At 40.5% G+C, this 13,094-nt stretch overlaps 1 protein-coding gene across 10 annotated transcripts in view; it reads left to right on the top strand.

The window, feature by feature from the left end:
* Positions 1–13,094, top strand: part of LOC115221613 (dynein regulatory complex subunit 6-like) — a 104,688-nt gene that overhangs the window by 34,345 nt on the left and 57,249 nt on the right. For 8 of the 10 annotated variants that reach the window (XM_036510786.1, XM_036510790.1, XM_036510788.1 and 5 more), the window contains 2 exons: positions 5,804–5,904; positions 10,422–10,551. In XM_036510786.1, the coding sequence (XP_036366679.1) occupies positions 5,804–5,904; positions 10,422–10,551 (231 nt within the window). The remainder of the gene's footprint in view (positions 1–5,803; positions 5,905–10,421; positions 10,552–13,094) is intronic. The other 2 variants (XM_036510793.1, XM_036510791.1) reach the window with 1 other exon arrangement.

Below are 13,094 nucleotides of genomic sequence, written 5' to 3'. Positions count from 1 at the left end.
AAGACTAATTATATGAAAAAGCTTAATTTTTATTTACATTTTTATTTACTTTCTTTAATTATATTCAGCGTTGAGAAATAATTTCTTGAATTTCACTAATTTGATCACTTTCAGCTGCAGTGCCTAGGTCTTGACTTCTGTATACATTCAAGGTCCCAATCTTGTTAATTATGGGTTTTGGAATATCGAAGTTTTTGCAACATTTGCCATATCTTTTCAGGCCATATTTTATAGACAGTATTGATCTAAGCATAGGAAGATGCATTTTGTTTTTCAATTTTGATTTGATTATACCCATACTACTGAGCAACCGTTCAACTTCTGCATCTGAGTTTGGCAATGTCAATAAATTAATGGCAAAATTTGCAACATCTCTAAAAGGATTTCCTCCAGTAGCATTTTTATAGTTCAAGACTTCCAGCCAGAATGCCTCAGTATTAGACATATTTGTCCATTTAACTAAATGAATGCTATTAAACTGAATTTCAATTGAAGCAATTTTTTCTTCATTTAAATGCATTGCTTCTAAGACAGGTAAAATTGGCTCTTTGAAATGCTTCAAAATATTCTCTACTGAAAAACATTTGATATTCCTCAGTATATTAATATTTCTTGGCAAACGGTGCTTGAGCTCTTTATAAAGGCAGAGTAAAAATTGTGCTCTCTTGCAAATATTATTTTCTTCGGCGGCTTCTTGATAATCATTTCTGCTATCTTTCTCTCAAGCCTGTTGCCTAAATTTGGTTTAGGATCCAGAAATTTTTCAATAGAAGCATCCAGGTAAAGAGGATCAATTCCACATGTTGGCAACACCGTCATATTAGAAACAGATTTGATCAAATTTGAAAGATATTCAAGTAATTTTGTTTTAAAATTGGATGCAAAAATAAAAGGTAAAGTTCATTCCTAGAATCACAAAACATTTCATGTAACGTTTGTGCTGTAAAGTATTTTTCTTTTGTGGTTGTAGTTTGGAAGTGAGTTTGCAATTCAAACCATTGGCTTAAAATTCTATTTATCGCTGGTTCTATTGACAGCCACCTAGTTGTACAAGAATTCATGATCTTCAATGGCTCTTTATTATTGATAGCAAGGTAAAGTTGTTTGTAAGCACTTTGTCTTGTTGAAGAATGAGAGGACCATTTATAGGTTTCGGATACTAAAAATTCTAAATTTATGGGCAAACATTCAGCACAAGTGTGGGATACTGCCAATTGTAAAGAATGACATACACATCTAAATAGAAGTAATGATGGAACTTCTTTTAATTTCTGGAAAATATCATTGTTGACTCCTATCATTACTCTAGTATTGTCAGTTCCTATAGCCAGTAAATTTTTTATATCTAATTTCTTTTTCACTAATTCAATTTTTAAAGTGTCTACAATGCCATCTGCATCACATATTTCTAAAGATACCATACTGAAATATGTATGTACCACTATATGATAACAATTCCTAATAACTTGTTTATCGATATATCATTGGATTCATCTCATTATAATTATGAATCATAATTTAAAAAAAAAAACTACTATTCGTTAAATTATACAAATTTCACATTTGATATTACTGAAGAGAAGAAGAGTTATCTATCTATAAATGCTTATCAATATAGGATTCCATTATTTTATATTATCCAAGTCTATGAAATATATTTGGAATACAAGACAATATAATGGATTTTACACATAACTATTATGGATTATTACAGAAGACTAACCATGGAAATATATATGGATTTAAAGACTCTCATACTAAAGTGTACTTACCAAAATCAAAAGCAGTAATTTTTAATTTTAAATTTATATTTCAAACAAACAACATTTTATAGTATTACTTCAAATTTAAAAAAAAACTACCATTCGATATATTATACAAAATGCAAATTTTATATCTCTAAAGAACAGAAGAGTTGACTATAAATGCTTATCAATATAGGATTCCGTTATAAGAACAACACTTCTGTGAAATGATCGTAAGATGCTTTAAAAACTTAATTCGAAACTTTTAAACTGTCATATACATTATATATTTATACTTATACACATTTACATATATTTATATATATTTATATTCTTGTTACAATTATTTTACACACATATATATCTTTCTGCAGAATTTTCTAATATTGATTTCCTGATATTAATAATATATATATATATATATATATATATATATATTACACACACACACATGTTTTGGGTTTTTTTACATCATTTTTCGTTATTGTTGTTTTTGAAAGTAAAATAGTAAATAAATTAGTAAGGACTGGATTTCTAGTAACATTTTTTACGATGTTTTACATAAAACATTTTAACATTTGACATTTGAAAAATTCATCGTAAAAGCTTTTTTTGATCACCAGGGCCCTGTGCTTAAGCACACCTAAGCAGGCACTGCTAATGAGTCCTCATTATCCCCAAGATTTTCATTTTTACCCCACTTGGGGTTATTTTACCTCGGTTCACCAACCCCTGTTGTAAATGAAAGAGAAAAACTCCAGTGCTCCCCTATCACCACTAGTTTGCTTGCTTGACAGTTACTTTTGAACACAAACTGTCTTTCCTGTAATAAAATATATATATATATATATATATATATATATATATATACATATAGTGTTTTTACATCAATATGAAGCAGAGAAAACAATAGCTGTGTCCCAACAAACAAATAGTACCTCAAGCCAAGCCAGAGCTATATCCATGCAAGGTGATGACCTATATTAGGTGAGATTGGAAAGAGCTAATCCACTACAAAAATGCTTGAAAACAACCACACAGACAATGTAGAGCATCATGTTCAGCAAATGCACTGGCTTAATGAGGCAATCCAGTGAAATGACCTGACCAATGACATGGCATACTTCTTCAACACAACAATGTTCACTGCCACATCACTAATTTGACCAAAAATGCTATTCAAGAGCTTGACTAGGAAGTTCTTTCACGCTCACCATATTCTCTTAATATAGTGCCTGCAGATTATCATCTTTTACAGTCAGTCTCTGTGAAGCTTTTTCAATGATGTGGAGCTGAAAACATTGTGCAATGAATTATTTGAGTTAACAGCCAGTGATTTCTACTTTTAAGGAATAGACAGTCTAGTGAAACATATGCAAGAAGTTGTGAACAATGAAGACAATATATTCTTGACTGATTTGTTAAAATTGTTGATGAAAAATAAGGATGAAAATAAAAGGGGAAAAAACGAATTTGTCTGAACCCCCCTCCCCACACACACACATCGATATTTCATTTAGGCATAATGATACAAATAACCTTGTGTGAGAACTCAATATACATATGCTCCAATGAAACTGTAAGGTGATACCTGAGCACTCAGCTTTAATTGCACTGCATCTTATAGTAGAAACAGCTGTGAGCTAATGAAGTTCATTATATAATTTCTAGTTCTCTTGTCATTTATTTAATTTCTGATATATATATAGGGTGCAGTGGGTAAAATATTGCCATTTTATATTTTTAATTTTGCCCATTCTCATTGTTTATTTTTAATTTTATCAACTACACATTACTGTAGGGTCAGTTGGGCACCATCTGTGAGAAAAACCATTCCATGAGGCAACTCACTCTGTCAGAAATTTGGAAATGACATGCTGTACTGCTTGGCATTCATGCCAGAAGCTCCAATATGAACATTTCAGAGTGTTTGGGTGTCAATCTGAGAACAGTGCATGTACCGAGAGTGATAAAAATCAAACATCTAATCAACATGGAGTGCTTGGAGTGTTCGCTAGTGAGGGCATAGTTATGTTTCCATTCATCTTCCCACATGGCCTACATCAAGTGCCTGGAGGAGGTAGTGTGACCCTGGGTGAAGAGAGTGGCTGCTAGAAGACCCTATGTCTGGCAACAGAACTCTGCACCATGCCACACAAGCAGGGGAACCCAGTCATGGCTGTCAGAAAATTTCTGTGACCACATCATCCCTAACATCTGGCCACCTAAATCCCCACACTGCAACCTCTTTGAATATTATGCATGGGGTGCAGTTGAGCGAGAGACTAACAAAACTCCTTGTAACACCAAACATACACTGAAGGCAAGGATTATGGCAGCATTCACCAACTTAAATAGAAATGTTGCAAGGGATTTCAAAGTCGTCTGGTGGCCATGGTTGAAGCCAATGGCGATTTTATTGAATAAATTTACTCTAATATTTCAAGATATTTTTATGTAATTGAGGTAAATATATCTGTTAAAATAAGATCAGTGTTATTTTCATTTTTGCGTAATTTATACAACATTTTATTCACCGCACCCTGTATATATGTATATATATATATAATATCTCATGTGTACACAAATAGATGTAAGACTGCTACTGTTGTGTTGAGAGCTCCACATAAATTATCGTATTCTAATCTACTTCCAGTATGCCGGTTAAGTAACTACTTTACTATTAGTGTATCTCATTACTATTACTAGTAATGATACAGAGCAAATCTAGAGAAATTAAGATAATCACAGGTTTATATATTAGTTCTTACATACATTATGGTTGCTTGGAAACCAGCATTTGTGTATTCCAAATGCATTTGGATGCTTAAGTAGAATGAATCATCAGAGAACACTTTACTGCATTAAGATACAAAGAAATAATGTCAAAGGATGGGTTAATGGTGAAGTGTCTTATAGTCATTTTGAAAAGAAAATAGAAGGAAAGCAGCATTGAAAAAGAAAAGGAAAAATTGGGTGGAGAAGCAAGAGAGAGTGGAACTGTGAATAAGAGACAGAGAAGACAAATTGAGAATAAAGAGAGTACTTATGTAAAAAAATATTATTATTACTTTTCAGTAAAATCCAACCTTGCTTTCCATCAAATTTTATGAAAGATGAATGAAAGGTCTACACCTATCTAGAAGGTGTAGTCTGATAACAAGAACTGGGGGAAGGCATTTGCTTCTGGCATGTCGTAATTTAAGATTGCATCTAGAGAAACCTGAATCCCTCTATGTTGCCATTTTGGGGCTCCTCTCTTGTTATTTCTTTTTTGTTCTATATTGTATATGTATACATATGCATGCATATGTATATATGTATGTATGCATTTATGTCTATATACATAGGTGCAGGCATTGCTATGTGGTAAGAAGCTTACTTCCCAACCACATGGTTCCAGGTTCAATCCTTGGAAGGATTGAGGGCAAAGTTGACTTCTATGTGATTTGAGTTCAGAATGGAAAGAGCCAGAACAAATACTAATAATAACAGATTTTAAATTAGACAAAAGGTCATTAGTTTGGTTATGGTAGTGGTGGTGGATTAACAATTGATTATATCAACCAGACTACTAAACTGATGCTTTATTTTATTGAGCCTGGTGAGGTGAAAGATGAATTGAGTCTGACAGGAGCTCAAAACATAAAGAACAAGAAATACTTGTTTCAAGTTTTTGCACAAGGCCAGCAATTTCAGGGAGAGGCTAAGTTGATTACTTTGACTCTTGTGCTTTTTTATTGACCATGAAAGGATGAAAGCAAAGTTGACCCTGGCAGCATTTAACCTAGAACATAATGATGGACAAAATGCCGCTAAGCATTTTGCCCTATGCACTAATGATTCTGCCAGCTTTCTACCTTCAGCAGCAGGAACTACTGCAAAGCATTTTGCTCAACACTGTAACAGTTTTGCCAGTCCATCACTCTAATTTTTTTGTTTTTTATCATTTTTTAAAAAACTTTATTGTTTTTATTGTTGTTATACATACATATTCTTGTGTGTGTGGTGTGTGTGTATATATATATCCTTAAATACTTTTTCTCCCTCTTTTACAGGATGACCATCTACTTCTCATCGCTCGGCGTTGTCATATCTTACTTTACCTTAATATTTCTCACACACTTATAACTGATACAGCTTTAAGAATAATTGCTCGGTATGATTAATTATTTGCTAATCCTTTTAATATTTGGGTTATTTTCTTTTTTTGTTTATTTTGTTGGGGGTTAAAAGTCTGAAAAATTATTTTCTGTATCTCTTTTCTGCTCTCTCTGTGAACATAATTATATTGACATTTAAACAAACTATATTTGACTTTTATTGACCTATGTTCAAGTTTTTTTTAACATATTCAGTAAGTCAGCAGCTGGGTGCGTTGACCGGAAGCTGGGGCAACCAGAAGGGGCAGCTGTCAGGCGTGCGCAGGCAGAGGTCAATTGGGCCTTTCCAACGTGGGTCGTCCAGGTGACAAGACGTGTGAGGACGGTCGCTAAGGGTTTGGGTGAGCAGCTGCTATCTTTAGTGTTCGGGTCAGGGCTGTGTCGAAGGATTAGCTACCACAGAAGGGTCTCCATCACGAGGAAGAGAAGGTAGGTGCCTTTATATTCAAATCGTGCACACACCACAAGCTATTTCGGCAGTTCTTAAACATTTACATTTCAACACGATTCGTCGCCACGATGTCTGCAAAAATTAGGATCGCCAGCGACGTTGTCAGACCTTTTAATGGTGAAGGCGATGTAGTGGCCTGGATTCGCAAAATCAGGCTGGTGGCAAGACTGCAAGGTATAAGTGATGTGGCAAGTCTTATAGTGCTGTATTTAGAAGGGAGTGCCTTAACGCTATACCTTGAGATGGATGAAGAGGAACGGCTCAGCGAGGAGAACATAGAGCGACGCTTGCGGGATGCCTATACGGAATGCGAATACACAGCTTTTGCTAAGCTAGGTGCGATCAGGTGGACGGGAAGCCAAGTGGACGACTATGCAGCAGAAGTTAGAAGGTTAGCGACTCTGGCTGGGTTTGTGGTAGAAGGGATGGAGAGAGCAGCCCGGCTGGCATTTGTGAATGGGTTCCCCGACAATGTAGGGATTCACCTACAACGACTGTCCGGGATTAAAAAGATGGTGCTGAGCGAACTCGTGGCTCAGGCCCGCGTGTTGATGAGACACTCTGGGTGGAAGGCGATGGCGGTGACGGAGGTGCGTAAAGACGTCCGACGTCCTGAGAAAGACGTACAGAAGTTTATCGTGCTACGAGAGCGGCCGTTCTCAGGACGGTGTTTTAGATGTCAGGGACCGCACATGGCGCGGGACTGTACGCAGCCGGGGCCCGTTTGCTATCGATGCAGGCAGACAGGGCACATTGCCCGTGATTGCGACCAGGGAAACGATCCCGGGGAAGTTGCCGCAAACGAGTAGAGGCGCTATTTGGAGATGCTGCCATTGATTGACGTGGAGGCCGAGGGGAAGACATTCAAGGCCCTCGTGGATACGGGCTGTATGTCCACAATTGTGACTTTGAGGGTGACGAAGGAATGGAACAGGGTGAGTAGTGTCCGGGCAGTCGACGGCAGCGAAATCCGTTGCAGAGGCAGCAGCAAGGTAGAGATAGTGGTGCGTGGCACAATGCTAAGGCTGCAGGCAATTGTGGCCGAACGCATGATAGATGGAGTTGATGTGGTGATGGGGATGGATGCCATCAACTGCCTCGGTGGCGTCAGTGTTGTGGGAAATGAGGTCACGTTCGGAAGCGTGGGGGCGTCGTGCACTGCGAGTCAGGATCGCCAGAGAGAGCAGAGCCCCGCGAGGGACTGCGCCGCTTACACCATTGAGGACAAAGACTTTCAGGCAGCGTTTGATGGTCAGCGGTGGACGATAAAGTGGCGATGGAAGGACGAGCCCCCGACGCTGGAAAACAGGGTGAGCTGTTACCAGCATACCCTGAAAGGCCATGCCAGGGTCAAGTTTGAAGACGAGGTGGAGAGGTGGATCGAGGAAGGGGTCCTTGTCCCTTGGAAGGAGGAGGTAGCGGGTGGAGTGCTACCCCTGATGTCGGTGGTGCAGCCTACGAAGGGAAAAGTCAGACTGATGCTGGACTTCAGGGAGCTAAACCAGCACATATCGTGTCACACAGGAGGTGAGGTGACAGACGTTTGTGGCGAGGCGTTACGTAAGTGGAGACAGTCGACCGAGGCAGCGATGATTGTCGACTTGAGATCGGCATACTTGCAGCTCCATGTGAGCGACAAACTGTGGCGATATCAGCTGGTGCAGTACAAGGGCCAGACGTACTGTTTAACCAGGCTGGGTTTTGGGCTGAATTCCGCTCCGAAGATCATGGCGGCAGTGCTTAGGTCCATCCTAGGGAAAGACGGCAAGATTAGAAAGGCCACCAGCTCCTACATTGATGACATTTTGGTGGACGAAACTGTAGTGCCAGCCGACGAGGTAGTTAGTCATCTGGAGAAGTTTGGACTGATTGCTAAGCCACCGGAGTCGATTGAAGGGGGAGCCGGGCTGAAGCTGCGAAGAGATGGATTGGGTGAATTGGTGTTCCGGAGAGGAAATGATATCCCAGAGCTGAGTTCCAGCGTCAGCAGGAGGGAGCTGTTCTCGGTGTGTGGGAAGTTGGTCGGTCACTACCCTATCGCTGGATGGCTGCGCATGGCGTGTAGTTACACCAAGAGACGAGCAGAAGGGGAGAGGTGGGGCGACAAAGTGGAAGAAGGGACGGTGGCAATGATGCAGGAAATCCTAGAGAGGACGAGAGCGGAAGACCCGGTCAGGGGGATCTGGTACGTGCCCAAGACGGAATGCGGGACCATCTGGTGTGATGCCAGCAGTATAGTGATAGGGGTGGTGTTGGCAATCGAAGGCGCTGCGGTGGAGGACGCGGCCTGGCTTTGGAAAGCAGATGATTTCAACCACATCAATGTCGCCGAATTAGACGCGGTGCTAAAAGGGGTGAACTTGGCCTTGAAATGGGGGCTGCGCACGATTGAAATCCGGACGGATCCGGCCACTGTGCTTGGCTGGGTAGGATCGGTGATCACCGGTGAAAGGAGAGTGCGGACGAAAGGTGCTGCGGAGATCTTAGTGAAGCGCCGTCTAGGAGTTCTAGGTGAATTGATCGCCGAGTTTGGACTGAAGCTGAGTGTGGTTTTCGTGCCTTCAGAGAAAAACAGGGCGGATGTACTGACCAGGGTGAAAAGAGCATGGTTGGAAGAACCGGAGGAGGCCCCGAAAGGGATAGCTGCGGCGTGTCGGTTGGATGACTCTGAACTGAAGAAACTGCATGCTATGCATCACCTGGGTGTGGACAGGACCCTGTATCTGCCGAAGAAAATTGATGCTGACGTCACTAGGAGAAGCATCCGGAAGGTGGTCGGGAGCTGCGACAGGTGTCAGTCCATCGACCCTGCTCCGTGTGGGCATGAACAGGGAAGCCTTTCCGTGGAGCAGAACTGGAAAAGGCTAGCCGTGGATGACACACTACCTTCAGCGAATGTACCTCTCCATCGTCGACTGCGGGCCGGGCTGGCTGGCCATTTGGAGGGAGTTGAGATCAGGCATTGCTGACGAGATCGCCCAGATCCTGAACGGGATATTCTTAAAGAGAGGTCCCGTAGAAGAACTACTGATGGACAATGGGGCGGTGTTTCGTTTGGAAGCATTGAGGGTTATGCTTGATCGGTGGAATGTGCGACGCTTGTTCAGAGCAGCGTATAGGCCGAGCGGTAACGGGATCGTGGAGAGGCACCATCGGACAGTCAAGGCCATAGCTGAAAGAGGGCACATTTCACCGCTTGAAGCATTTTTTTGGTACAACTTGTCTCCCCGATCTGGACAAGCTGAAGAATCTGTGCCGCAGAGAGCTGTGTTCAAATATGAATGGAGGCACCCGAGCAAAGCGCCGGAGGATCACGAGGAAGAGAAGGGACCCGTTCGCGTGAAAATAGGGGAGGAAGTCTGGGTCAAGCCACCAAAGGCGCGCTGTACGTCTCAATGGAGCAGAGGAACGGTGATGGCGGTCAATTCCAGAAACAACGTATCCGTAGATGGAACGCCACGACATGTCTTGGACCTTCGCAGGATTGTCGCTTCGACGGACGACGATTCAGGAGAGGGGGAGAACAAGGAGCCCAGCTTGAGAAGATCTCAACGAACAAGGCGCTCTCCTGGTTGGATGGTGGACTACGACATGGAGCGGAGAGATTGTGATCTTTAAGATCAGGGTGGCGTGTGGGATGACATCAGCAGCTGGGTGCGTTGACCGGAAGCTGGGGCAACCGGAAGGGGCAGCTGTCAGGCGTGTGCAGGCAGTGGTCAATTGGGCCTTTCCAACGTGGGTCATCCAGGTGACAAGACGTGTGAGGACGGTCGCTAAGGGTTTGGGTGAGCAGCTGCTATCTTTAGTGTTCAGGTCGGGGCTGGGTCGAAGGATTAGCTACCACAGAAGGGTCTCCATCACGAGGAAGAGAAGGCAGGTGCCTTTATATTCAAATCATGCACACACCACACTGATTTTGTGTTTATACTTCTCAATATAATTTACTACTAGAGTTCAAGGAATAGAGGTTGTTTTCATGCAAAGTATGAAACAAAATTTCACTGATGTTAAATTTACTTGCATTATTTATTTTTCCCTTGTCTCCTTATTCACTTTTTTAAGGTACCTCAGTAACTTGCTTTGTTTAAGTTTGGCATATTGCAGAAGGTTCACAGACAAAGGAATGACTTACCTGGCACAAGGAGAATGCTGTAAGAATTTAGAACATTTAGATCTTTCAAATTGTCTTCAGGTATATAATATATATTTCCATTTCATTTTTAATTTTTAAAAATTAATTCATTAGTTATATGTGTATGCACCTATATGGGTGTGTATTAATAAGTGTGTGCGTGTTCTTATGTATGTGTGATGGGTACAAACACCGCTGAAAATTCAAGAAATTTGTTTTACAATTGTAGGCTTCCATGTTTAATCTATGTGGTACCTTGGGCAAGTGTTTTATTCTATAGCTCTGGTTCCAGCCAAACCTTATGAGTGAAGAGGATAAATGGAAGTGACAATGAACTGGAACTGCAATTCAGGATGTCAGCTCTGTCACAAACAGTGTCATGCTGAGTCTGCCTGAAGGTACATAGACCCGTGGTATATTCAGCCACTTACAGTAAAGAGTTGGTAATTCAGTTGATCAAACAAATAGAATACTCATCATGGAAGCTGACTAAATGTGCATGCTTAGGTAAGGTGGGTGCATGGTTACTTAAGAGGTGAGCCAAAACTTTTACAATATTTGCATATGAGCTAGTTTGCAATGTGTGTATCATGTGACTGAAGCAGTTCAAGCTGTGGAAGTTACCCGCTAAGGTTGATAGTGTTGTGATAGTTGGTGCACCAAGAAAGATGTGTTCAGTTTCCAGTATCAGGTCTCTGTTTATGCAACCTATCTAGGTAGATCATACAGGTCACAAATTTGTGATCTGAGTAGTCAGCAACTTTGAACTGTGCTCGTGATGCTGTTTGTTCATGTCTATACTGATACATCATGAAATACAGTTAGTACCTTCAGCCATTTTGAAATGACTGAACAAGCTTGCAAGGCTTTTACATTCCTTACCCTATCTCTTAGCCTAACACAATCCAGGTATGCATCTAAGATCATATTCCAATCGTCCATAAGCAGTAAAGAGTGGAGTGTTCCCAGAAAAACTGAACACCTGAAGAAATCTAGCTACTCTGACCCAGATCAGACATAAACAGCAACTAGTCTAAAGGCACCACCTTCGCCAATGTTCATGTCCAGGATCATCAGCTTACCATCTGGGTCAAGGAAGATCAACTGTATCTCAAGGCCCAGGTTTTTCCAAAGCAGCACCACCACCCCATTCCCACATTCTGGGTGAAGTAAGATGTGTGGAGACCTTGAAATTACCAAAAATGTGTGCTATGTGTGTGTTAGAAATACTGGTCTTGCTGATGGCTATCACATCCAAACCTAGGGATCTTAGTTCTTTGAGCATGCATCTCTGCTTCCAGTGTGACCTCAGGTCATGTGCCTTTATGCATCCCATTCTGAGATTCACCATGTTAAGTGAAATATAAAGAGGAAAAGGAGATGGGTTACTTGGACATTGGCTGACTCTGTCTCCATGATGTTTTCAGCTTTCTATGGAAAACTCTTTAGGAGTCTGTTCTTGGCTCTTACATTCGGACTTCTCACATCATTAGGCAAAGTCCCCTACGGTATTTTATGTCTCCAAGTCCAGCCTTGTTATTTTCAAATTGTGTAGCATTTTGAAAGTGCTGACCCCTCCTTTTGTCTCATGTTTTCCTTTTGTGTTTTAGACTTGTTTTAATTAGTTATATTTATTATATATCAGTTTTAGATTTGTGTTTCTTATTAGCAGAAAGTTAATGTTGTGTTTGCATTTCAGTCTACTGTGTGTGATTTTTTTTGTCAATATGGGTTGTGGTGGTGGTGGTGGTGAAGTTGTGAATTTGTTAGTGTTTGGTATGAGTGTGGTTTTAGTGATGCTGTCATAGCTCATTCAGATTTTTGGATCTTTTCCTTTTGAACGGCAGACAATTTCTAGTTAACTAAACACTTTAAAACTTTGTATACTGGTAGAATGTGTCAAAATAAAACATTTTTTTCTCTTGGCTTTCTTGAGAAAATTGTAATTTGTTTTTCCTATGCTCTCTTTTGAGCTAAAATCATTTGCTGCATCTAAAACTGAGACAACATCCTGTAACTACCCCCCCCCCAACCTTAACCCCCAATTTTTTTTTTCTTAATTGTTAAATTAATTTAATTGCTATGCATATAAAAAAAACTAAAGCAATGGAAAATAATTTAAACAATTAACATACAAAATAATTCTATAATTTTATACACACGCTTTCCATACGTATACGGAAAGCGTGTGTATAAAATTATAGAATTATTTTGTTTGCTAATTGTTTAAATTATTTTCCATTGCTTTAGTTTTTTTTATACGCGTAACAATTAAATTAATTTAACAATTAAGAAAAAAAAATTTAAGGTTGGGGGGAGGGGGGAGGGTGACCTCGGTCTACACTTGATCCATGGGTTCAGTTCATTAAACGATGTGAACTGTGGAAATAACAGCTTGACGAACGGAGACCACACCTGCTCACCGTCCAGGTAAATCCAGAGGTGCCTAAGCCTGAGCGCATGTCTGCGCATTTTTAGCCACAGCATCCCTAACCCACCCTTCAGCAGCTTTTGGCAGCCTTACAAGAGGTCTGCTGCCCCTCTACAAAATGTTGTCTCAGTTTTAGACGCAGCAAATGTTGTTTACCTAAATGGAGGTAATT

Source organism: Octopus sinensis, linkage group LG18 (genome assembly GCF_006345805.1).
Source record: "Octopus sinensis linkage group LG18, ASM634580v1, whole genome shotgun sequence".
Taxonomy (NCBI): domain Eukaryota; kingdom Metazoa; phylum Mollusca; class Cephalopoda; order Octopoda; family Octopodidae; genus Octopus; species Octopus sinensis.
Note: the sequence above shows the minus strand (reverse complement) of the source record. Positions and strands in the feature narration are given on the sequence as shown.